At 45.1% G+C, this 26,373-nt stretch overlaps 1 protein-coding gene across 1 annotated transcript in view; it reads left to right on the top strand.

Moving 5' to 3' along the window:
• The window catches only part of ALDH7A1 (aldehyde dehydrogenase 7 family member A1), a 274,735-nt gene that overhangs the window by 167,002 nt on the left and 81,360 nt on the right, over positions 1-26,373 (top strand). Inside the window, exon 13 of the mRNA XM_078675592.1 lies at positions 25,000-25,106. Within this exon, the coding sequence (XP_078531718.1) occupies positions 25,000-25,106 (107 nt within the window). The remainder of the gene's footprint in view (positions 1-24,999; positions 25,107-26,373) is intronic.

The raw sequence follows: 26,373 nt of genomic DNA, 5'->3' as shown, positions 1-26,373 counted from the left end.
ACTGATATCAAACTATTTGTGATTCAGACTCCATATGGCAAAATGTTAACATTTTTAGAACAGTTTGATGTAAAGGGTACGTGACTTCGGGTAACAATGTCGTAATCTAATTCTTACAGTTATTGACATATCTAGGAGTGGACATTTTGATATAGTAATTATAAATGGGTGTGGAGTAAAAATGATTATGAACATTTTGTAGAAGTTTACCATTCTTTCACAGTAAATTGCATTGCTTCGATGTAGGATACTTAGCAGAATCCAGACATAAAGCGGTCAGATTAAGTGGATTTTTTTGTGGCCAAAAGATGTTTGTGTCCAAGAAAGTTAATAGCAGGCAACTAGACCTACACAACAAACATATGCTTCAATATCTGCCAAAACAGAGTGATACCTGAAAGGATCTGATTTACAAGGAAAGTCTGTATTAAAGGATGTGTGCATTGTAACAAAATGAGGGATGATTGTTGAATTTAATGGAAGATGGTGGTAGGTGGACAAACACTTTGGAAAAGTTCAACTGACCGACAACAAGGATGCAGACTTTTTGGTTCAGTCCAGTTAGTATCCGCTTTCAGGAAGGTAATCCTTTTCAGCTCACTGATTGTAGGATGCCATGTAGGCCAGGTCACATCTCTGATCTTGGGTATTCTGCTCGCCAACCTGCTTGTGACTCCACCAGTCAGACGACTACTGAGTCCATTAGTCATCTTGCTGTTCATGTTACAAAGAAGCAATCTTTTTTATCCCTTGTTTTCCTCCCATTTAATGTATTCAAATGGCTATTGTGACTGGACTTAATTCGAGATTGCAATTGAGCGATGCCAACCTTGTGATTTAGGGCCTGTGATGAGGAAGATGGGTGATGAGGTAATAATGTATTACAACATGCCAGGAGATCTTGAGTAATTGTAACTAAGGTATACAAAAAAATGTATTGCTTTTTTCAGGGGAACCGAAATGATAATCGCTACTTTCCATGTCTGGGAATGTATTGTTGATCTGGAATCAAACATATTCACAGATGTTACTTTTACTTTGTGATCAATGTATTGGCCAAATAAATGAGAAGTTGTATAGAGGATTTTAGTTATATCCACATACTACATGACTGACAAGGTAACCAATGAGCTGCCTCAGTGATCACTCATTCACAATGAAGAGTGGGCAGGATAGAAATGAACCCCCAGACACCAGAGAACAGAAGCTTCTATAATGAGATAAATGTTTTTCTGGTCAACCATGTGTTTCCTACGCAATGAAAGAAGCAAATCTGGCTCTGGTCCAATGGCCCAACACCCATTATTCCTCAAAATGCTTAATCGTGTATAGCTATTGGTTCAGCTTGAGAGGTTAACACCTCTCAGTTGGATAGAGCCACTACTGCTAGGAGTGAAGAAAGCTGGGTACAGTTTGGCTATAATGATGAGGACTATATTGGGCATTAAACTATATAGTGAATCTGCGGATGGATTCATTGTAGACGCATGATTTGCAAAACAAAGTTTGCGAGTTAAATACGAAGCATGCCCCTGGGGCCAAAAACATAATTACCAGTCAGTGGAGTGGTCCTAATGCAAGGGATACAGGATGCTGTGCAGTCTGCGGGGTCTTGCTGAGGCTACTCTTCGTCCACGGTCCTGGTGGGGCGACTTTGGCCACAGGGGTCGATGTCCTTCGTAGTCCTGGTGGGTCCAGCAAAAATTCAGTTGCCACTAGACTACTGGTCTCAGATCATACCAAGCTCAGCTGTTCTCTTTTGTGGAGGCTAATGCCCTTCTTGAGCAGCCAAACTGCACTCCGTTGACTCTTCCTGGTCCAGAAGACTCAGTTGCAACTTTTGAGCATTGAGACTCAGGCTCAGCGGCTGCACGTCTGTGGCAATCAAGAAGTGATGGCTACTGACTAACCAGACGGGCTTCTTTAGCTTGTTGTGGCCCTGTAGCTGGGAAAAGGAAGTTACCCAGCCAACTTTTCCTCTAGCCAGGATCCAGAGGTACAGTCCTCTCTTTGCAGGCCCAAGGATCAGCTTTTGGTCTGCCTCTCTTGCCGGGTCCAGGAAGCAGCTGGGCAGTCCTTCAGTCCTCTGTCCAGTCCAGATGTAATCTGAGGTCTAGGTGTAGGGTTCCATATCTATGCCCAGGAAGTGCCTTTGGGGGCTGCAGCGGTTAATAGCCAATGGACCACTAGATCCCTTTCCACCTGATGATGATTCCCTGCAATGTGTATTATCTGTGTGTCTGTCTCTCTGTCTATCTATCTATCTATCCTAGAGTGCACTATTCTACCCACTCCTAAGATGGCAGAACCCTTCTCTTGGTGTGTGGAGCTTGGTAGCCTACCCTAGAGGTGTGGCTACCTGAGGGCTTCACGCTCATGTGAAACCCGGTTTTGAAACTGGTTTCCCCTCTTTCTCCAATTCAACCTGTCTACCAGGACAAAAGAGCAGCCTGCTTGTGTGTGTCTACCATTTGCCATTCAAAGGTAGCTTTCCCTTTGACCTTCGCCTTTTGGGCTCACACCCTGTGCACCTTCCTGGCAGGGAGACATAACCCCTCTCTTCCATTGCAGGCCTCTATTGTTCCCTTTTCGGGGAGTCTTTCAGACTTCTCCTCGGCAGGGCAGAAGGCTGTCTTGGGGCTAGCATCTGCAAATGGCCAGTGGAAAACATGGACAAAAGAGTGGCAACTTTCTAAAAGTTGCTATTAATGAAAAGTTACATTCAATTCGACTTGGGCATCAATTTGGATTTAATGTAAGAATTATTTTGCTACCTTGAAGTACCAGCTTTGGTACTACCATTCAAGAGTTAGCACAGCTGAGTTTGCCCGCATGTAACTTTGAACGCGCAAATGTGGGCTACTAGCCTTTCCACAGGAAAAACCCCAATTTGGGGTGTTTTCTTTCACTGTTCGAATACAAAAAAAGTAATGTCCTACTTTTTAATATACTGCACCCTGCCTTTGGGTTCGATAGGCCTACCTTAGAGATGATTTATACACATCAAAAAAGGAGGTCTGCACTTTGTCTTTGGTTTAAATGGCAAAGTCTAGTTAGCAGTTTAAAATTGCTCTACCAGTCTTCAGTGGCGGGCTGGGTGATATGTTTTACTTTGCAACACTCTGGGTGGCATAATAAGTGCTGCAGCCCATGAGGGACCCTGCAACTTACAGGCCCTGGGTACCCCTTGTACCATATACTAGGGACTTGCACGTAAGCCAATTGAGTATAAGACAATCCAACATACTCTTTTGGGGGTAGGAACACTGGCTCTGATGCCTCTTATATATATATGAGAAAAGTGGTCCTAGATACACAATTTAAACGCAATTAATGATATGAATATTATTTCTTCACATTCAAAAAAACACAAAATCAGACTAAATCTGAACATACAAACACAAGGAGATGTATTATTGGCTTAATTCAGCTCAAAAAACAGAAGAACCCAACACAACAATGTATACGACAATTTCTACTGCAATTTATTTACAAATTCATAAAATTTCAGCAAGGAAAAAAAGGGGAAAGGAAACAAAGTTGGTGCTCAAGTGAAGGAAAAAGAATTGCAAAGTAATTTAGTGCAACAGAGAATTTATATATACATTGCACATGTAAAGCCTACCCATTTACAATCTATATACAATAATATACAAGGGGACAGGAAGGGGCAGGTGTAGGCTTAAGGGGGTAACTGGGGGGATCGTCGACGTTTCGACCCTGGCGCAATAAGGGAAGGTCACGACCTCTGCTGCGGGTCTTCTTCAGGACGGTTGTAGGGAAGGGGGGGGAACAGGGAAGCACCTGTAACGGTAAGTGTAAATATTTTAACCATTTATAATAGATATTCTAATCAGAAGGGATTAATTAAAAGAAGTGTTGGGTACATTACCAAATAAAATTAGAAGGTGTCGCAATTCCAGATCAGTTGGGCGATGCACCTATCAAAGGTAAAGACAGACCGGAAAACTGTTAGCCCATCTCCAAAGGCACAGTCCTCTCAAGTTTGTCAAGAAAGAGGTGTTCCACACTTTATGACTCACCTCAAGAAGAAAATTATCTGCTCAGGGTGAAGAATCACTCCAAAACTAGTTGATACACGATGGGCAGTTGAGATCAATCGTGCCTAGTCCCATCCACGGTGAGCATGGTACTGATGTTCAAGGGAATTAATTAATTTCAAGCGTATCTGTATAGAAAGAATAGGGTATCAAGCCCATGTTATAATTTGCCCATTCAGTCACTAAGCGTAACATGTAGATGGATCTGTGTTACACAATTCAGAGTCCACCGTTATTTCTAACCAGTAACATAGGTCAAGGTCCACCATTACTGCTGGACGCCATTGCATGGTATTATATCACCCGTCTCACTCAGAATGCTAAACTACGGCATGTACTAGTCAGCCCACTGTTATGTGCAAGTTCAAACTTTTTAAAATGGTCAGCAAGAACTAGTCAGCCCACTGCTATGCGCAAGTTTGAACTTTTTAAAAAGGGAGGAGTGGTACCAGTGAAACGCTAGGCGTGCCGTTATTACAAAACACATTGGATGAAGGCGTGTTCGCAATCCCAATATACATGCCGCTATTGTCTGTTACATTTAAGTGACAGCATTGTCCCTTAACAATACTACATGCCGCTAGGGTCAATTACCTTTAATTGACAGCGTTGTCCCTCAACGTGCAGGATCTCAAAGCGATCAGACTGCAGTTAACCAGGTAGTACGAAAAGTATTCCGGTAGCTTCCGCGATCGGCTGGAACCACGTGGTCAATGACCACCAATGACGATTAAGTAGGCCGGTAAACACAAAGGAGGGACTCAAGTTTGATAGAAATCAAAGGAGGACTTTGTATCCGAATACAAGTGAGGCAATGTCGTTATTACAAAGGGGGCGGAAGCAAAATTAATGGAACCCAGGGAAACACTCTGTGCATAAATGCGAGTGAACCTATGGCATTATTACAATGGGGGCGCTGGGGCTGCCATATTGGTCGTGGAGTTAGGCACAATTTCCAAACGCCACAATAATTCGACATTTTTCTCAATTATCAATTAATAATTAATACAACATTGTGACAAAAATACATTTTGTAATTATCTAAAAGCAAAAAACATTACTGTACATAAAACACACAAAATACACAGTCACAAAAAACAATAAATATCAAATACATTTACATAGGAATATCGTGTTATAGCTGTTGTTAACACCTTTTACCAATGAATTACATTTCCAGCTAGCAAAAAGGCAGGACGGGGACTCATAGAACAGATAGACAGGAGTGATCAGACTGAACAAGAGTCAGGTTGTTGATAATAATGCCATTTGTCTCATTACTTCCTCCTGTTCGTTCAAACCCCTATTCACAGTATCAAAAAAATGCATCCACCTGCATTCACGGATACTGATTGATTGTGCCAGATTCCCTCCCCTTGGATTAGGATTCACCTTCTCAATTACACACCATCTAAGACTTTCGGGTGTGTGATTGAATCTGACAAAATGATCAACCAAGGGTGCCCCCTGTACTTTACACCGGATCCTGCTGCAATGCTGCAGGATGCGGGTTTTCACCTTTGTATGTTCAGATTTAGTCTGATTTTGTGTTTTTTTGACTGTGAAGAAATAATATTCATATCATTAATTGCGTTTAAATTGTGTATCTAGGACCACTTTTCTCATATATATATACAGTTACCCAGGTCCTATTGATCTTTTTGGGTCTACCCCATTGTTATCAATGATCTGATGCCTCTTAAGCAGTCCTCAGTGCAATGTCAGAGTAATAAAAACAGCAGTATCAGTCCAAATCTTCAGGGTGATCATGCAAAAAAAGCATTTATTTACAGTAATAATATCTCACTTTCCATTAAAAACAACCTTAGAAATTCACTGAAAAAAACAAAGGTTGAAGGGATGTTATAGTTGGGTAAAAATAGATAACACCGCATTTTAAACTAACAAAACCACTAAAATTCACAAGTTTAAATTATCTCAAGTAACTAGAACTCTTGCCTTAAAGTAACCATAACTCACACCCTCGCCATGCACTGCACTCCATATTCCATCACTTATGACATGTTCTTGACATCCTTTTTATTTATTTATAAAGTTTTATATAGTGCGAACGTGACCCAAGAGGGTATGGAGCGCTTTACATTTAGGATCGTTATGTTAAAAGTTACATCAGTTACAAGAGCATAGAAAGGTACAGTACACAAAAATAATGTTGCAAGAATTTGTGGGAGGGATGGAAGGAAGGAGTCAGTAGCAGGCAGACAAGTAGGAACTGTGCCCAATGTCCGGCTGGGTAGGTGACGGTCAGGGTAAACCAGGGCACATCTCCTCAATAGCTGTCTAGCAGCTGCACCGGATATCAGCCATGTTGCTCAGGTCTCAGCGATCAGGGGAACCGGTTTTGAGTTTATTTGATTAGATACGTTTATATGGCGCTGGCTAGACCCGAAGGTATCAGAGCTCTTTACCAGAGGAACTTTGCGTTACAAGCTACATCAGTTACCATAGCATAGTAACGTAGTAGGGTACAGTAAACCGATAACGAGGTTGAAAGAATTCGATTGATAGGAGGGGAGGAAGGAGCCATAGCAGGGAGACGAGGAAGAACTGTGCCCAATGTCCGGCTGGGTAAGTGACGGTTGAGGGGTATAACCAGGGCCAATCTCCTCATTAGCTGTCTAGCAGCTCCACCAGGCATCATCCATGTTGCTCAGGTCTCATATTTCAGGATTAAAATAGCTTCGACCCGAAGGTATCAAAGCATTTACAGGACAGGAAGAGCGCTCTTACTTCCTGCTTGTCCCTCGGCGGGCGGCCATCTTCAGAGGGTGACGTTCTAGTCTTCCCTCCCTCCCTGACTATTTAGGGCTCTGACCACTCGCGCTCGTGCAGACTGATTAATAGCACGCTAGCGCTCGGGTGTGTATCGATTTCACTGTGTCAAGGATACTTTAGGTCGAGGCTACCGTCCCACAGCAAAGCTGTGGGGGCGGAGCCGAAGATTTAATGAGATCAACAGTGGTGCTTCAACACGCCTCTCTCTTCCATTGGCTAGCTTCGTAAATGGAGGCTAGCCATTGGAAGAGATGTGTGTCAATTACTATTTTACCCGCCTTGATGCGATCCGTGGGCGTTTCTGCCTCTTTTTTTAAGTCCCGCCCCCCACACCCTCCCTCTCGCCGCGGTCCATACTCTTTTCCCCGGCTTGATGCGATTTGGGCGTTTCTGTCTCTTTTTTTTTTTAAAGTCCCGCCCCCCCACACCCTCCCTCTCGCCGAGGTCCCAGTCTATTCCTTCCTCTCTTTAAGACGCTCGACTAGCAGACACGGTATGAAAGGTACGCATACTGTAAAATGACAGTGCACACTCTGTGTGCTCTACCAGTGCTTTGGTATAGGCCTCGAGGAATCAACTGAGCACGCATCACTTTTTCACGGCCGCAGGCCGTGACTCCTTTACCACTGCTTGTTTTAACTAGAGGTTGTTTAAACCAAGAACTCTCTCCCGGTACTTAAGTAATTACTTGAAGGGTAAAATATAAAATGTGCATAAAACTGGTGGCAAATAAGTTTTTTATGGGATAACATGTTACTAACAGCTTCCTTCCCAGCATCCGAGGCTGATTGTGGCAGTCTGCGCGTTTACTGCACTTAAATGCATTGATTCGCACAGCCTACAAACCAAGTTGATTCTGTGAACTCTAAATGAAAAATCTTGCTGTAGCCTATTGAATGATGCTCATTGTGTCTTCTTCAGTAGGATGAAATGCTGAGCCGTGCACGCCAGGGTCACAATCCCTCCCGTGCAAGTTTCAAAGAGATCTCTGTAGAAGGCGCCCAACCCCCGAGCTATCTCGTTAGATGTATAAGCCTGTGATGGCTGGAGTTGCCCATGGGAGGGGTTATTTGCAGGAGGCGGAGTCTGAGGCCCGGCAGCTGCCAGACGCAGGAGGAGAAAATGAGCGGCCAAGAGACTGAATGGTATTTTGCAGCCTCGCCATACGCAGGCCCCGAGAGAAAGTGTGTTGCCTCACACTCCTGCCAAGTCACAGCCCAAGGGCTTTGTCGACAGTCGATCCCGTGTTTAGAATGGATTCGAGTTTTTAGATAGCGCACACTAGAGTGCAATCAGGGCGACAAGGCGCTTTACAGCAGCTATTGATACGGTTAGGTAGTGATTGTTACAGAAATGGCTGAGAAAAAAAGCAAAACATAAAACGACAGAGCGGAGAAGGGACAACATTAAATAGCAAAAAAATAAATGACGGGCAATACATCTCGGAAAAATGTCACATCGTATCCTGGAGGCAGGCGCAGTACTGTTATAATGCTCTTTTATGGTGCAGTAATATATCAAATCAAATCAAATCAAAAAAGCTTTATTCGATTTTCGAGAAATCATAAAAGCATACAAATAAAATTTATACAAACAATATAAAAGAATATTCATATTGGCAAAGTTTCAGAGATAAATTCTTCCAGGAATCATAAAACACGGAAATAGAATCTCTACATAAAGAATATATAAAATATTAATGAAATATTAATGAAATACATGATTTCAAAAATAGATAATACATTTCTCCAAGGGTGAGAGTCTAATTCAGTACTAAAGCGCATGACATCATTTTGCCCTGGTCGATTTACGCGGCCCATAACAGTTTAACTCATGGTATTTCTAAATTTCATCACTGCCATTAAAAAACGAGAGACAACAAAGATAACATTCACATCTTCTAGGTGCAATAATTTTGAAAATGCAAGTTTACATGTTCTTATTCCTAACCGTTTAAGTAAGGGTAAAAGGAATAATTTCCTCGGGCTAATATACAGTTTACAGAAGAACATAATATGTATGTTACTCTGTATAGAGTGGTCATCACATGGGCATATTAGCTTCGATGAGGCCCAATCGTTCTGTTTTGGCAAAGTGACCAAACGAAAGAAGATCCCTAGGCGCAGCCTAGTTAAGAGGAAACGAGCATAGGTTGCATTTTCAATCCCTAGATACAGTTGCAAACCTTCCGTTGGGGTAATTTGCTGATAGGTTAGGATATTGACATTGTGTTTCTTAGTGTCCCATCGTACGCTTTCTAAGTGTGTGAATAATAATTTTTTAAGGGCAGATCTAGTCAGGGTTTGTGTAGACTCTGGTTCGTCATAAAATTCCGGATGTCCAATATTAGAAAACATCGTTTGAACATATCGCAACCATTTGACTTTTGATACCCCATCCAAGGCCATACAGTCTTTAATGAGGTTTCTATTCAATTTGCAATGTTCTGTGGTCCAGATCTTATGCCAGAGCAAACAGGGTGATATTTTTATGGTATCGCTGAGGTATTTGACACCGACCTCAATGTGGGTCATAAATGTCGACGTAGTTTTTGGCACACCTAATAGGTAACAAATAAAGGTGTTCTCACGTGTTTGAATTGAGGACACATTCTCGACACCCCATATACCTGCGCCATATGTGGCTGTAGCTATACACTTTGCCTGGTAAATCTGCAACATTTCTCTAGTGGGTTTACCCCCGATTTTTGCAGCAAAGGTTCTTAGAGCGCCGATAGCGCGAACAAAGGCAAGATTCCTGGCTGACACTGCATGTTTCCACCTACCCCACCTATCAAACACAATGCCCAAATAGCAAAAAGAGTCTGTAACTGCAATCCTTTGCTGGTCTGAGTATATTGTACATGCTGGTCTATTTTTCTTTTGGGAGCAGGGCATGGAGAAAGTTTTGGATATGTTCACCTTTAAATTTCTTTTACCCATAAAAGATGAAAATTCATTTACAGCCTTCTGCAGACCTACTTTGGTTCTAGACATGATGGCCGCGTCATCGGCGTATAAAAGAATGGGTATGGGCCTTCCATTTACAGTAGGGAAATCGCTTGACAGAGTTGTTAGACTGTCGGCGATAGAGTTTATATACAATGTGAAAAGCAAGGGGGCAAGTATGCAGCCCTGCCTAACCCCTCTGTTTATGGGAAATTTCTGTGAACATTGCCCCTGGGTCCCGAACCTGACTCTGGCCCCTGCCTCTCTGTATAATTCTTTGATGAATGTGAGGATGATATGGTCCACCCCAATGTCTTCCAGTGTCGACCAAAGCAACGCATGGTCCACGCAATCAAATGCGGAGCTGAGGTCGACAAAGGTGACAAAGAGGTGCCCTTCTTTGGCCTGCGTATATTTAGAGACCAAAAGGGACAGGTTTAAGCATTGCTCCAATGTCCCCAGGCCCTTTCGGAACCCGTATTGGCACTCCGAAATAACCCTCTTCTCTTCTTCCCAGTGTTGGATCCTCTTAAGGACTATCCTTCCAGCTATTTTCATAAGGCCGTCCAATAAGGATATTGGACGGTAGCAAGCAGGATCGTCCCTATTCCCCTTTTTAAAAATGGGTACTACGATCGCGTCCGACCAGGTGGAAATAAAGCCACACTTATTTCCCATGTTTAATACATTGGTTAACAGGGGGACCCAAAAATCTGGTTCTGATTTATAGACATCCACTGGTGTTAGATCCGGGCCTGGGGCTTTACCTGATGGGCTTTCTCTAAGGGCATCTTCCACTTCTAATATAGTAAATACTAATTCAATGGGATAAGGAGATACTGGGGAGGCGGTGGGTTTGTCATCCTGATTTATACTATCTATGAGGGAGATCCCCTTAGAAGGTTTTAGGGGATTACCCTGTGTCTTATTTGAGTAAAGGTTGCCATAGTGTTCTACCCAGAGCTCAGCCGTTATCGCCACCTCTATGGAGTTATCCCTGTCTTTTGAATTATACACGGATCTAATAACTTTCCAGAAAGCATTACTATCCTTAGACCTGGCTGCCTCCCCCAGAGATTCCCATGCCTCTTGCTTCAAAGTCGCCCGCCGTTGATTAATTGCCAGCTTGTAGTCACGTCTCGCTTGGCGAATTTGTACCCTGTCTTTCGGGACAGCAGTCAAAGCTTTCTTTAGGTTTTTCAGCGTGGAGGTACATCCAGAGTCAAACCACCCTCGGGTCTGGGTCCCCTTGGGTTTGCAGTTTCTTGTCAAAGCATTCTTTATGTGGCGCTGAATGTTAGAGAAAGCAGCCATAAGGCTCTCTGCGTCCATGTCTTCCTGTAAGCAGGTAGATATGTCCATAGGACAAGCGGATATAAGATTACGGAGGAAGGATGCAGGATCCATTTTCTCCCACTTAATTACATACCCATTGGTTTTAGCTAGAGAAATCTCAATGTGGTGTGAGGGCCCACTGGATTCCTTTTCCTTGGTATCCATCAGATTTACCCCAAAAGTAATTGGATAGTGGTCAGTCATAGGGTCTTCCCCCGTTTCCCAGAAGGTTACAAAGTCTGGGTTGGTTGATGATATAAGGGCAAAGTCAATTGTGGATCCGCAGCCTCTGCCATTAAACGTTGGGGCAAAGGGGACCGGGGGGAGCATACTTGGTTAATAAAATTGAGATCAAAGGTAAAAATAACGTTATTAAGGAGGGACCCCCACAGTGGAGTGGGAGAAGTGTAGGGGACCGTCCTCTCCTAAATCTGATAGGCCGCACAAACCTAACTCAGATGACGGACAGACGGTACAATTAAAATCGCCCACCCACAATATTATGTGTTCCCCAGAGGCTTGATCTCTCATTTTATGGATGTGGTGGATCATGATATTCAAAGTTGATTCCACTTCGTTAGGCGGCAGGTTGTTGTAAAAATTCACAAGGATTACCTTTTGCGAATTACCCCATTTAAATGATGTGATTTGAAAGTATTGGTTAGATATGAATTTGCAAAGTTTGACATCCCCTATATTCGAGATATATGTGCACAGGCCCCCCTTATTGCGCCCCTGAGCTGATGGCGCCGCTGGTGAATGGAGGGTTCGGTAACCTAGCATATGTACTTCCTCTATAAGCCATGACTCTTGTAGGCATATAATACCATGCTTCTGCACAATTTCTAGCCAAGGTTTATGGGTGATCTTACTAGCTAGGCCTGCTACATTCCAGGAAATGAGAGAGTGCATGGGTTTTCCAGTTTCCTTTGAATGTAGCTTTTGCCCACTGGTCCCCCTTGTACCTTTCAGATCTCTCAAATGCATGGGATCTGCCTGTGTAATAACCTGAGCGGGGAGAGCGTGCTCTTTAAATGATTTTAAGTCCGTCCCCTTGGTGCTAGAGACGTCGGGTGGGGGGTTTAATTTTTCATTCCGAGTAGTCTCTGTTAGGGGATCTAGGACATTGGTTTGAAGAGCAGCAACCCTGGTTCCCAGTCAATCCACCTGGTCGAGACAGTCAAACCTATTCCTCGTGGGCGCTCCTTCCCACCAGTTATTGGTTGGTTGCCAACCATCCCCATATCCTTTCCCTCTACGGTTGTGGACTAATGTCCATGTCCCAAATGGATCAATGGTCTGTTTTGGGGGGTAGAAAAAGGTTAAGGGTCTGGTGACGATGGAGTGGCCAGTTTCCTGGTTTTCCCATCTAGTGATATGTTGGGCTGTGTGGGGGTCTGCAAATGAAACCACTATACAGTCTCCAGGGATAGACTTATTGGTACGACCCACCCATGGTACTCTCCTGGCCATTAAAACCCCTGTCCTACCGGGGTTAGGAGGCCGCCTATTTGTATTGAGCCAGTGAATCACCTTATTCTTTAGGGACCATTGGGTCTCCACAGAATGCGGATCAAGTGGTGGTACACCAGCCAAGATGGCCACATAGGGGCCCGCTTCAGGGGGGAGATCAATATATCCCCCCCGGAAATTCTGACGACCATAGTGCTGGTTGGCTATGTGGTCAGTAGAGGGGACAGAGGTCTTGATGGACTTAAAGGCAGCATTAGTGGTGGATTTAGGTGAAGTCTGGTTTACTGGGCATTTTGGCATTGGTATAGGGAGCCTTGGTATTATTGCAGGAGGAACATTTAGCTTAGACCGTGGTTTGGGTATTGGATTTGGTTTTGTTAGTGGTAAAGGTAGGGGCAGGACCGGAGGTATTATTTGCAGGGGGGGGGGACTCACATTGGGTAGAGGGGCCGGAAGAATTCCATCGTCATCAACCTGGTTAATACCCTCGGTGATGTTAGGATAAGTTGATTCCAGATGTTTTAGGGTGAGGGTAGCCAGGGAGACTAGAGTCTTATCCATATCGAGTAAATTATTCTCGATACGTGAAAGTCTCAGTTCTAGAGGTGACAATAGCTGTTTTAATGTGGCCCAAACTTTTTTAAGGAAATCTTCGTCATCACCCCCCTTACTATTGCCCTTTCCGGTCTCAGTTTGTACGCTCTCCATTTGGCTCTCGCTATGTGTGGGGGAAAGCCCATGGGTGGGGACAGGGAGCACATCTAGTGCAATGTGCGCCTCGGCCCCCCCAGTTGGGTTATTATCCTGATTGGGCACTTGTGTGGTGTCCCCCACGATTGGTAGCGTTCGCCTTTTATTGAAAAACTGGAGCCTTGCACTTTTAGCTTTTTTACGGGCATAGGCAGTTCTTTTACGAGCATAGGCAGATCTAGTGCTATTTTTCTTTTGTGAAGTTGGACCGGCAAGATTTTTAAAATTTTTAACATGGCCAAAACAGTTGGCAAGGTTAAGAGTGTCCGGGGGGTTACTCTCCATTCCTGCTCCAAGCCCACTGCCAGTTCCAGTGGGGGCTGTTCCTTCAAAGATTTTAGGGGATATAATGACCGGTGTGGGTATTGGCTCTAGCGGGAGAGGGGCCGGTAGGGGAACAGGATGAATATCAGCATGTATTAGCAATGGGTGAGGGCAAGGCGGATGTTGTGGGGATACAGCTGACGCGATTTTCCCTAGGGAAGATTTTTTAGAATTTGCAAAGGTCTGAGAAAGCCTACGTGCGGCATCAAGCTCAAGTGACACCCTGGTCTGCAATTTGGTAATCTCATTATCAATTGCTAAATTTGTCTTTACAAGGAAATCATCTAATGTCCCGCTGGGCTTGCTGAGCCCCATAGCAGTTTTACTGCGACTCCCCCGGGTATTCATTATGTGTTTAAGTGTCAATCCCGGCAATGTACTTACTACTACAGTGAGGGACTAGTCAGGGCGCACGGTCCAGGGGAGGTGGGCCAGTCCAGTCCTCGGCCGTCCTCGAACGTTTTTGACTGCGCCGCGCTCTCCCTTCTTGCCCGGATCCGAATCGGCCTTCCTTTATGAGTTCTGACTAGCGCCGGAGGTTAATGCACCAGCTGCAGCGAACTGCAGGTGCCTCCTCCACGGGCTCAGCCCCAGGCCCTCAGACTTCTGAGGTTTGTAATATTAATGCAATGTCTGTTTAGCACATGTGAGCTGCCAGTCCAGGGTATCATGTATGTACTCGGCTATAGTCATCAGATGCGGTCTCACTGGAGCGTAGCCTAAAAAAATACCGGGCGTATTTCCCTTCAGCAACCACAAACCATTTCTGCAGAAAGTGTGACACGACTTTTGAGCGCACGTGACTAGGTGTGAGCACGGCTGAAGGCCACCAAACACGCGACCATGTTTACTTATGTTTGAACACGCTTGAGAGTGTTTCATGTTTGAGCAAGCTTGACTACGCGTGGCTATGTTTGACCTTCTTGTGTGACCATGTTTGATCTTGTGCAGTTGTGTTTGACCTTGTGTGTCCATGTTTGACCTTGTGTGGCCATGTGTGACCTTGTGCAGACGTGTTTGATCTTCCGTGGCCATGCTTGACTTTACGTGGCCATGTTTTGCCTTGTGTGGCCATGTGTGACCTTGTGCAGACGTGTTTGATCTTCCGTGGCCATGCTTGACTTTACGTGGCCATGTTTTGCCTTGTGTGGCCATGTGTGGTGCAGACGTGTTTGATCTTCCGTGGCCATGCTTGACTTTACGTGGCCATGTTTTGCCTTGTGTGGCCATGTTTGATCATGTTCGAACTTCGCCCATGTTAGAACACGTTTGAATGTATGTCACTGTGTTTAACCATATAAAAGTGTGTATCTAAGTCCATCCATGTTTGACTATGTTGGTGAAATGTTGCTCATATCTGAACATGATTCCCCGTATGCATTTGTGTTTCTCTCTCTTACGATGTCTGCCCTGCCACTATTTACTTGGTACCCTCACACCTCCTCACCCTCACACACCCTCAAACCCTCTCACCCCCTCACTCACCCTCACACCCCTTCACCCCTCACACACCCTCACTCACCCTCACTCACCTTCACCCCCACACACCCTCACTCACCTTCACCCCTCACACCCTCTCTCACCTTCACAGCCCCTCACCCAACTTCACACCCCCTCGCCCTCACACCCTCAACCCCTCATCCTCACACACCCTCACACCCGCACCACCCTCACCCCTCACACCCTCACTCACCATCACACCCCCTCACACACCCTCACTCACCATCACACCCCCTCACACACCCTCTCACCTCACACACCCTTTCACCCTCACACACCCTCACTCACCCTCACACACCCTCACTCACCCTCACACCCTCACACCCTCACTCACCCTCACACCCTCACTCACCCTCACTCACCCTCACACCCTCACTCACCCTCACTAACCTTCACCCCTCACACACCCTCACACCCTCTCACCCTCACCCATCCTCACTCACCCTCACACACACACTCACCCTCACACATCCTCACACCCTCTCACCCTCACACATCCTCACATCCTCACACCCTCACCCACCCTAACACACCCTCACCCCCCTCACTCACCCTCACACCTCCTCACCATCACACACCCTCACATCCTCACACCCTCACTCACACCCTCACGCACCCTCACTCAACCTCACACCCTCACCCTCACACCCCCTCTCACGCCCTCACACACCCTTACCCTCACTCCCTCACCCCCCTCACCCTCACCCTCACACACCCTCACCCTCACACACCCTCACCCTCACACACACTCACCCTCACACACACTCACCCTCACAGCCCCTCACCCGCACACACCCTCACCCTCACACACCCTCACTCACCCTCACACCCCCTCACCCTCCCAACCCTCTCTCCCTCACACACCATCACACCCTCACCCTCACCCCCCTCACACACCCTCACTCACCCTCACTCACTCACCCTCATACACCCTCATCAGCATAGCATAACAAAACATAGCATGGCATAACAAAAAAGCATAGGATACACAACCTCACAACCCTCTCACCCTCACCCTCGCTCTAACACACCCACCCACCCTCACCCACCCACCCACCCTCACCCACCCACCCACCCACCCACCCACCCTCACTCACCCTCACTCACCCTCACTTACCCTCACCAGCATAGCATAACAAAACATAGCAAAGCATAACAAAACAAAGCATAGGATAGGAAAGCATAGCATAACAAAGCATAGCATAACAAAACACAACAAAACATACCATAGCATAACAAAACATAGCATAGCAAAACAAAGCATAGCATAACAAAGCATAGCATAACAAAACATAGCAAAACACAACAAACGATAGCATACATAACATAGCATAGCATAACAAAACACAACAAAGCATAGCATAGCATAACAAAACACAACATAGCATAGCATAACAAAACAAATCTTAGCATAGCATAACAAAACATAGCATAACAAAACATAGCATTACAAAGCATAGCATAACAAAACATAGCATACCAAAACAAAGCAAAGCATAATAAAACACAACAAAGCATAGCATAGCATAACAAAGCATAGCATAACAAAGCATAGCATAACAAAGCATAGCAGAACAAAGCATAGCAGAGCAAAACATAGCATAGCATAACAAAACATAGCATAGCATAACAAAGCATAGCCTAGCAAAACACCACAAAACATAGCATAGCATAACAAAGCATAGCCTAGCAAAACACCACAAAACATAGCATAGCATAACAAAACACAACAAAACATAGCATAGCGTAACAAAAAAAAACTTCGGATAGCAAAACTAAACATAGCATAGCATAACAAAACAAAGCTTCGGATAGCAAAACAAAACATAGCATAGCATAACAAAACATAGCATAACATAACAAAACAGCATAACAAAACACAACAAAACAGCAAAACAAAGCATAGCATAATAAAACATAACAAAGCATAGCATAGCATAACAAAACATAGCATAGCAAAACATAGCATAGCATAATAAAACACAACAAAGCATAGCATAGCATAACAAAGCATAGCATAACAAAACATAGCATAACAAAACAGCATAGCATAACAAAACAAAACATAGGATAGCAAAACAAAGCATAGCATACAGCATCACTCAGCACCACCACAGCATCACTCTGTGGCACCACAACATCACTGAGCTCCACCACAGCATCAATCTGTGCAACCATTCAACAACAACTGGTTCAAATATGTTATCTCAATGTTTCAAGCTTTAGTACAAATGTAAGAAAAAAATGTTAATATTTGACATATGTTCTTGGATTTTCGTCACGATAAAATACACTGAACATAATCTTCACAAATGTTATTTACAAAAGTTTAAGCTATTGCCATTATAAATTACAATAACTTTTATTTAAGTATTATTAAAAAAATTAAAAACCATTGTTATTTGTAATATCAATACATGTAAGTCACGTAAATACAACACATATTGCATTACAAATGCTATAATTGTCACATTTGCAAAAGTTATAACTATTGGCATGATAAATGACAAAGCTATTAATTTCGCTATTTTCAAAAACAAAACCTAAATAAAAAAATTGTCATTTACAATACCAATAGCTCAAACTTTCCTAATACGAGACCTATTGCATTGCAAATGCTTGTTAAACCTGCTTTTAAAATTGTAAAATTGTGTAATTAAAACTGTTGGTACCTTGCCAGCTATAGCGCTGACTCCCCGGTCCACCGCAGCAATTCTATGCTGATTGAGTGGAGGGAGGAAGAGCGCTCTTACTTCCTGCTTGTCCCTCGGCGGGCGGCCATCTTCAGAGGGTGACGTTCTAGTCTTCCCTCACCTCCCAATCTACATATACCCCTCCGCCTCGCGCATCAGTGACGCGCAGCGGGAGCGCCTCTGATGCGCTAAAGAGAAGCCAGTCTGCGCCAGTCCGCATCCAGACGCTTCCAGCCTACAGCAACAGGCTCTCAGATATCATGGTAAGAAATCACCTCACTTACAGTTCCTCTGGTCTTCGCATTTTATGTCCCCCTACCAACCCTTCGTGTCTTCATTCGATTCTCCCCATCAACACAAGGTCATATTGTAAATCATGCGCCTGGAGTACATCCTCAGTTTATACAAAAAACCTTCAATCTTCACACAAATGGAGAATGTTTCTCCTTAATTGCCGTTCACTGTCCAAACATCATACTGAACTCTCCATGCTGATAGAAGAGTTTAGTCCAGAGGTTCTCTTCTTGACAGAGACCTGGCTTCAGTCAGATAGTGATCCAAACATTGTGTGGGCGGTTCCTCAGGGCTATACTCTTAAACGGTTAGATCGCCAGTCAGGGAGAGGTGGTGGTCTGGCCATTGTTTATAGAGACACGTACAGATGCTGCATCACCTCTTCTACGATTCCAGGTTGTGAGATTCTACATTTTATCTTAGAATTCTCACCTACCACCACTTTTACTGGCATGCTAGCCTATCGCCCTCCTGGTGCCCTTAGCAATTTTGTCTCTAATTTGATAGATACTGTCACCAATGTATTACTTGCCTCGCCAAACTTTACTCTGCTGGGCGATTTTAACATACATTTGGATGACCTTTGTGACGCACCAGCCATTAACCTTCGTTCTAATCTTCAGGCTATTGATCTATGTCAAAAGGGCTTTCTTGTAACACACAACAGGGGACACCTTCTGGACCATATCTACAGTAACCTAGATAATTTAAAGGTTGAGACCCCCATCTCATTACCTTGGACTGACCACCTTTTAATACCTTTCTCTTGGTCCACAAGTCCTCCTCTCAAACCTGACAATTTTAACAAACATAAAGGAAGGAAATAGTCTTCACTTTCGCTCCCTGATTGGGAAAGGGCTCTTACTAAATATCCACCACAGAGGTCTTCCAATCCCAACACTGCCACGACTAATTTTGACAACTGGATCTGTGGCACTCTTGATCAAGTCCTCCCTGTGATTCCTCTGAAATCTATAACAAGATCTAAAGTCGCCCCATGGTATACACCTGACCTTAGAACTATGAAGCTAACCTGCCGCAAATTGGAGAGAGCTTGGAGGAAGAACGGCTCGCAGCAGAGGAAGGGCGAATACAGAGCCGCCATAATGCTCTACAAAAATGAAATGAAAAATACACAATCTCATTTTTGTGCGCGATGGTTAGAGCTCTACTGAAGAAGCCTACACTGGATCAGAACAACTTGGCCAACTATCGCCCCATCTCCCTACTTCCTTGGATGAGTAAACTGCTTGAGAGGCACGTCAATAACATCTTAGTGGACTATTTAGAAGCCAACAGTCTGCTTCGTGCCTCTCAGACAGGGTTCCGTCCTCAGCACGGTACTGAAACTGCTCTTTTGGCGGTGACTGAAGAGGCCAGAACCGTGCTGGACCGGGGAGGAAAGGCCGCCATTATATTACTCGACCTCAGCGCCGCATTCGACACGGTCAACCATGCCATACTATTACAACGCTTGAGTGGTTTGGGCATGTCGGGTGCGGCCCTGGAATGGCTAACCTCCTTCCTGGAGGACAGATTCTTTCAGGTGTTTGAGGGCGAGACAGTCTCTCCCAAGCATTCACTTAGTTGTGGGGTGCCTCAGGGTTCTTCCCTGAGTCCCACCCTTTTTAATGCCTACATGGAACCTCTAGAAGGGATAGTCCAGCCCTTTGGTGTGCGTATTGTTACCTACGCAGACGATACCCAACTGGTGGTCTCTCTTGACCACCCCGAGGGTTCGTCTTCCACCTTAGGTCCCGGTCTAGAGGCGGTTGCCAGATGGATGCAATCTTCCTGTCTTAAGTTAATCGGGGAGAAAACAGACATTATGCTGCTGGGCAATTCTTCTCCATCTGCCCTTGCATCCATCTGGCCCACATGTCTTGGCTTGCCCCCCCCCCCCCAAACCCCAGATTAAGAGCCTGGGAATCTGGCTGGACAAGGCGCTTGATTTTTCAGCTCAAGCCATTAGAACTGCCTCTACCTGCATTGGGATGATGAAAATGCTCCGTAAGGTCCTTCCACTGCTCCCATTCCAGGCTAGAAGAATCATGGTCCAGGCCCTGATTCTTTCTCGCCTGGATTATGGGAACGCGCTCTACTTAGGAGCTCCGGCATCAGTCGTTCACAGGCTTCAAGTCACACAAAACTGTGCTGCTCAGCTATTGTATAACATCCTTCGCTCTCAGTCAGCGAAGAAAGCTCTGAAAGAGCTTCACTGGCTCCCAGTAGCGGCCAGAGTACAGTTTAAGGCCATGTGCATAGTGCACAAATTATTTCATCTCACTGGTCCGGCAATCCTCCACCCCGTGGTTATACCTTACGCACCGTCTAGAGCCCTGCGCTCTAGCTCCCTTCAGCTTGTAACTACAACAAAAATTAACAAGGCCCGTTGGGGCGGCCATTCCTTTTCTCATGTTGCGGCTAAGCTTTGGAATTCCCTTCCCCTCCCCCTTCGAGAAAACAATAATCTCATGTCCTTTAGAAAGGTTTTAAAAACGCACTTGTATGCAAAAACGTGTTGATCTACCTGGTGCCCGCCACAAAAAATCAGTCTACAGCGCTGCGAGGCCTCCGGGTAGTTATGCGCTATATAAGTGCAATTTTCATTTCATTTCATCCTTTTTGTTCCAAAATTACATCTGTTCCAGGTTACCTCGGTTGTAGGGTTGAACACATAGAGATCTTTGAGGACGAGGTCAGAGGAAATGTAGAGGGGTAAGGGGTGGGGTAACAGGGTAGGGGGGAGATGAGACAGAAAGACGAAGGGAAAATCTGCCCAAAGTCTATCCCTCTTACTCTTCAATTAATGATAAATTAGCCACAACAAAAATGATGACCGGTCTTGAGGAGCTGTTGGTTGAAAGGTAGGTGGGTGTTAGGGTTATGAGATAGTGCTGGCTAGACCCGAAGGTATCAGAGCGCTATACATGAGGTTCCAAAAGGTTACAAATTAACATCAGTTAAGAAGTTACATCAGTTACTGGTAAAACATTTAAAGAAAGTAGATCAATCACAAATTAAGTGTCATTATGGGTGATCTGAGTGGGGGAGGATGGTGGGAGTGCATCCCTAGCCTGCTGGTGTAAGCTTGGAGAGCCAGTCCATGTAGTCCGGTGTGGTTGGCGGGGGTTCTCTCTTTGCTGCAGACCTGTGGAACGAGAAGGGGGTGGGTGGAGGCCAATTTGGTGGTGGTCGATTGCAGGTAGGTCTGCAATATTAAGGTCAGGCATATGAGGCAGGACGGAGGTTGGTGAGGTGAAAGGGCTTGATAGCATTAGACAAGGAAGAAAGCAAGAAAAGGGCTTACTTGGGTCTCTTTGGAAGTAAAATAACTGTAGATGCCCTCATTCGAGTCAGGCCAGTTCCATTTCGTTCGGAGTGGGGGGTCTGTCGAGGTTTCCCCGCACCCTTCGAGTTGTAGCCTGATTTTCAAAACAGGCAGTTTTCAGGAAAATAAGTGGCATCTCGCTGTTGAATTAGAGGTAACATGTCATCGAGGAGACGCCATTTTAGGGTCAGGCATCCATGGTTACGTGACCATGTCTCGTCGTTGCAGAGTCCAGCATGACTGGGGTGGATGTCAGAGGAGCCAGTGTGAGAGGGAGCATTCAGTGGAAATAAAGGAGTCCAGAGTCTTTAGAAGCCTCACCTTGTTTTTATTGTGGTCTGCACGATGGGTTGCCATCTTGGGGACAGGCATCAGGAATTTCTTTACCGTGTCAAATTAGTTGCCGAGTCTGGCACGTCCGGGTTGGTAGTCAATTGAACCGGAGTGAAAAGAAGCACTGAAGCCCACTGCAGGGATCATAAGAGGCTGAAATCAACAGAAAGCCTCATCTCGCTGTCATTGTGAGCCGCAATGTGGAGGTGTCCGGTCACGAGAAGCCGCCATCATGGAGTCCGGCATCCCGGGCTTCGTGGCCGCGTCTACAGTGTCCACAATGTTGGAGCACTCGTGGGTCCAGTGCAAGGTTGTTCAAGGTCGCCCGATGAGGAGCCCGGCAGTTCGAAATTGCTCCAGTTCGCCCAGTGAAGAGTTTGCCAGTCGCTCCCCTCCGGGGCATCTGTTGCTCCGCAGCGATAGACCTACATTGGAGAAGTGTGGCTGAATGGTTAGAGCGGCAGACCCTGATGCAGAGGTCTGGCCCGGGACAAGGGTTCAATTCCCGCCTCGGCGGGTCTTGGACACAATTTCCCCGGACCTGATAATTTTCGCCTCGGTGCTTATTCTAATCAAGGGTCCCACTCTGCAACTCTGAGCAATAGCTTGCTTAATCTCCACAACGGCCCTAACAGCGCTGGGATGCCTGGCTTCACCTTGGGGGTGCCCAGGAGTGGACATTTCACAGAGAAAAGCCAGAAAGGGTTCCACAGCGGTATGAGTACAGCGCCAGGACGCCCCGTTGCTGGGGCAGCAGTGCGCTTTACAAGTACAAATTCATTTCATTTCATTCATTCATTTCACATTCTTGTGCCTGTGGGAAGCTCGGGGAGTTTCATCTCCTGATCAGTGCTCATCCTCTGAGCGTTTGCATAGTGTTCCTATGTGGCTTCATGGCGCTGCGCGGAAGTAGGACACGAAAGAGGAGGACATAAATTAATGGTTCACGGAATTTTACATGATTCGCTGCCTGTGAACAGGTGGTGTGCAAGGTCCGAGAGTGGCATCATGTACTTACCAACACTTGGGGACACTTTCTGACTTCCAAATCACGTACTTCCCAGAGTAATCACCACTGACGTGTTGCACACAACCATATTTTATGTTGTCTGTTTTTATAGTGCACTATCACCCTGTGCGTATCCTGGTGCTTCACGTGTCATTCAGGCTTGCCCTTTGAGGCAAGCCATGCCTTCAACTTCTTGCAGAATTCAAGAACTGAGGAGGCAGATCTACTGTGGAGTGGGAGGTCGGTCCATGGTTTAGGAGTGATGTACAAGGAGGCTCAACTTCCTGATTTGCTTTGGAGTATGCGTGGGACATGTTCTTGTCTGACTGAGTGTAGGTGTCCTGGGCTCTTGGAAATTTGGGCCCTGGGAAATTGCCCATTTTGTCCATGCCTTCAAGTGGCATTGTTGATGACAACCCTTCTTGTAGAAAATAGAATAAGAGGGTGAGTCCAGGGAGAGGTAGAAAAGAAAATGGAGGAATCCCCCCATTAAAGAGAAGTGTTTTGAAAAATATTCACTTTTTAAAAAAACAGAAGTAAAAATTCTAACTAATTACTCTTGACTAATTTAATTCAAATTACATATCTTTTGAAAAAAATTAAAAAAGTAGTTTAAAACTATTCTGAAAGCAACCCATAGATGAAGTGGTCAAAAGAAGAGGTAAAATGCAGCGTGAACAATTTTGATTAAAGAAAAGTTTCTTAAACGGGGCTGAAGCACAAACGGCAAAACGAGGCTCATGTAAAAAAAATATATATATATATACATGGGAAGGGGTCATGGAATCCGGATCTTCCCCCTTTTTGAAATAAATAAGAGAGGCGGGAGCAAAAGGAAATGGAAACTTCCCACACTCTCCCTTCCCAAACCATCTGCACATGTCTTTTGCTGAATACTGTCAGCTCTGCTAGCTAGAATTGTTTTCGGTCCCTATGTTCTTTCTGTACAATTTACTAACCACCAGAAAATAGTCTTGCGATGTTTTGCAGTCTAATTTCAATTGATGGTGTACGATAGATTAAAATATTCTGTTCTCAACTGTCCACTCTGGTAATTGAGAAGCACCTTCAGATGGTCCGAATCTTTCAGAAGATGACATATTTCCTGATAAAGCAGACCTTCGTGATGTTTTTTTTGCACATTCGTTAGTTGCACTTGATGCCTCTGAATGTAGTTCCTGTGTAAGTGCTTTTATGGGTCTCGCCTACGACAGCACTTGCAGGATCTTTTGTTGCCTATACAGTGTGCTTAGATCCTTCCATTACTTACTATGGGTTGTCTTCATGGTAACTCATTTCTTTGCTTCTTATTGGTCAGCGCCCATAGGCATCCTTGCTTTTTATGTTTGTTCCTCTCCTGGAGCATGGAAGCTTTACTTGTGCCCTTCCACTGCGCTTTTTGTTAGGCGCTACTTTTTTTTGCATTTGAGCATTCTGCCAAAGTGCATCTTTTTCAACTGGCTCTCTTGTGAACTTCTCTCATGTTCCTTTTAGTTTAGCCCGCCCTCCTAAAATTGGCACTGTTGCTTGCACCCTCCAACTGTCCCTCTTTGTTGCTTTCCCCCACCCACTGTCAGTCTTTGTTGTTTGCCCCATATGCTGTCCATGTCTGTTGCTTGCCCTAGCCCCTGTCCATGTTGTTGCTTGCCCCCTTGCTCTGTTTGTTTTGTTTGCTTCCTCCAACTACTGTCCATTGTTGCTCTCTCCCCCATTCCACCCACTGTCCATGTGGTTTGTTCTCTCTCCCCTCTAACCCCCACCCACTGGTTCGCCGTTCCGCGCATTAAACAAAAAACCCTGAAATGGCCAGTGCTGGCCAATTATAGCACTTTTCCCCTCACACCCTATTACCCCCCCCCCCCCCCCTCCACATCCCCTCCCTCCCACCGTTCGTGCTATGACATTGCCAGCACTGGCTGTGTCTCTGTGAAGAATGGCCTAATCTACATTTTGAATTCAGCCAAGGTAGAGACACCCACCGGCGAGACCTGTTGCCGTTGACCATGCTTTTTCATTTATTTTAAACATAATCTTTTGATTCTCAATTTCTTTGGAAAGTACACGTTTGTCCATTAGATACTCGGAACCTGAATCCCGTGGCTGGATCCTTTACTTGCTGGGTATCACGTAACTTTTGTTTCTTGTCTTTCAGCGGACACTTTGTACGGACCTCTCCACACCAAGCATGCCGTAGAGATGTTCCTGGGTGCTGTAGAACACGCTAAACAGGAAGGTGGCACGGTGGTCTACGGTGGGAAGGTAATCGCTGCTATCATACATGCTGATCATGTTGGACATGGTTGTTCCACCCTCAAATAGCTTGAAAAGAACGCTTTTTCACCAAAGAGGTATTCTAGACTGGTGATCTCCGCGGCAATGGAGAGGTCGGACAGTTAGAAATACCTTAACAGGCCTGTGTAAGCTGTGGTTTGTATGAGAGGAAGCTGTACATCTCCACCAAGGGGGTGTCACAGACAAATGTAGGGTTTCAAAGGAAATGTTAGAGCTTGAGAAGGAAGTAGTTCTCCGCCCAGAGAGGATGCTGGGTATGTTGGCACAAAAAAAAGATGAAAGGGGACAACACATGGGATGCACTTGATAGGCTTACTAGTACAATATACAAATAGTGGCTTTTCTAAGAGGGGAACAAAACAGGACAACTGTTGTCTTTGTGCTAAAGAGGGAGAATCTCCAGATCCCAATAATGTTTGTGAAAGTTGATAGTGGGGCGAACCTTTTCACCCACATAGGCATTAATAAGGCTTCCTGCTCTCATCTTGCTGGGCTGTACAGAATGTGGTAAAATGGCACCGGCTCTAGATGTTCCTTGAAGAACATACCCTACCATGGCTGTCGGGTAGAGCAAGGAGACATGCTTGATGCCCCACTGACCAGGGCAGACTTGCTTTCAGCTATAAAGAATATGCAAAAGGGGCTGCTACCTGAAAGGCTAATGGAAGTATTCCAGGAGGCATATGACACACTTCATCTGCTGGCTCCTATGAGGAGTTGATTAATTTAATCCCCCAAAAAATAGACCGATACCACTTTTGTTAGAAAATATCACCTGCGATTTATGATAAACACACACGCACACATATAAAGTAAAATCATGGCAAATAGGTTGATGAATGTTGTAGAACAGCTAGGACATAGTGACTGATGTGGGTTTATTCCCCATAGAAGTGTGTTGTATAACTTCTGACGCCTTACTCATAGCTTGTCAATGGAAGGTCAGTATTACTTGGCGGTGCAAGATATCGAGAAGGCGTTTGGTACTATTGGGTGGAAGTATGTGTGGAAGGGCCTAGGACACTCAGAGGTTGGGTAAACGTCCCTGAAGTGGGTTAAGCTGTCATGCACACCCGCTAGAGTCCTGATGGAATGGAAGAGCTCCCGAAACTGGACCCTCTAACCGGGAATGAGGCTGGGATGTCCCCTCTCACCTCTTCTAGTGTTAGTGTTTCACTGCTGGCTATTGTCGTCTGTAAGAGGCGTGCTGAGACTGGAGTTTAACATGGAATTA

This window comes from Lissotriton helveticus, chromosome 2_1 (genome assembly GCF_964261635.1).
Source record: "Lissotriton helveticus chromosome 2_1, aLisHel1.1, whole genome shotgun sequence".
Taxonomy (NCBI): domain Eukaryota; kingdom Metazoa; phylum Chordata; class Amphibia; order Caudata; family Salamandridae; genus Lissotriton; species Lissotriton helveticus.
Note: the sequence above shows the minus strand (reverse complement) of the source record. Positions and strands in the feature narration are given on the sequence as shown.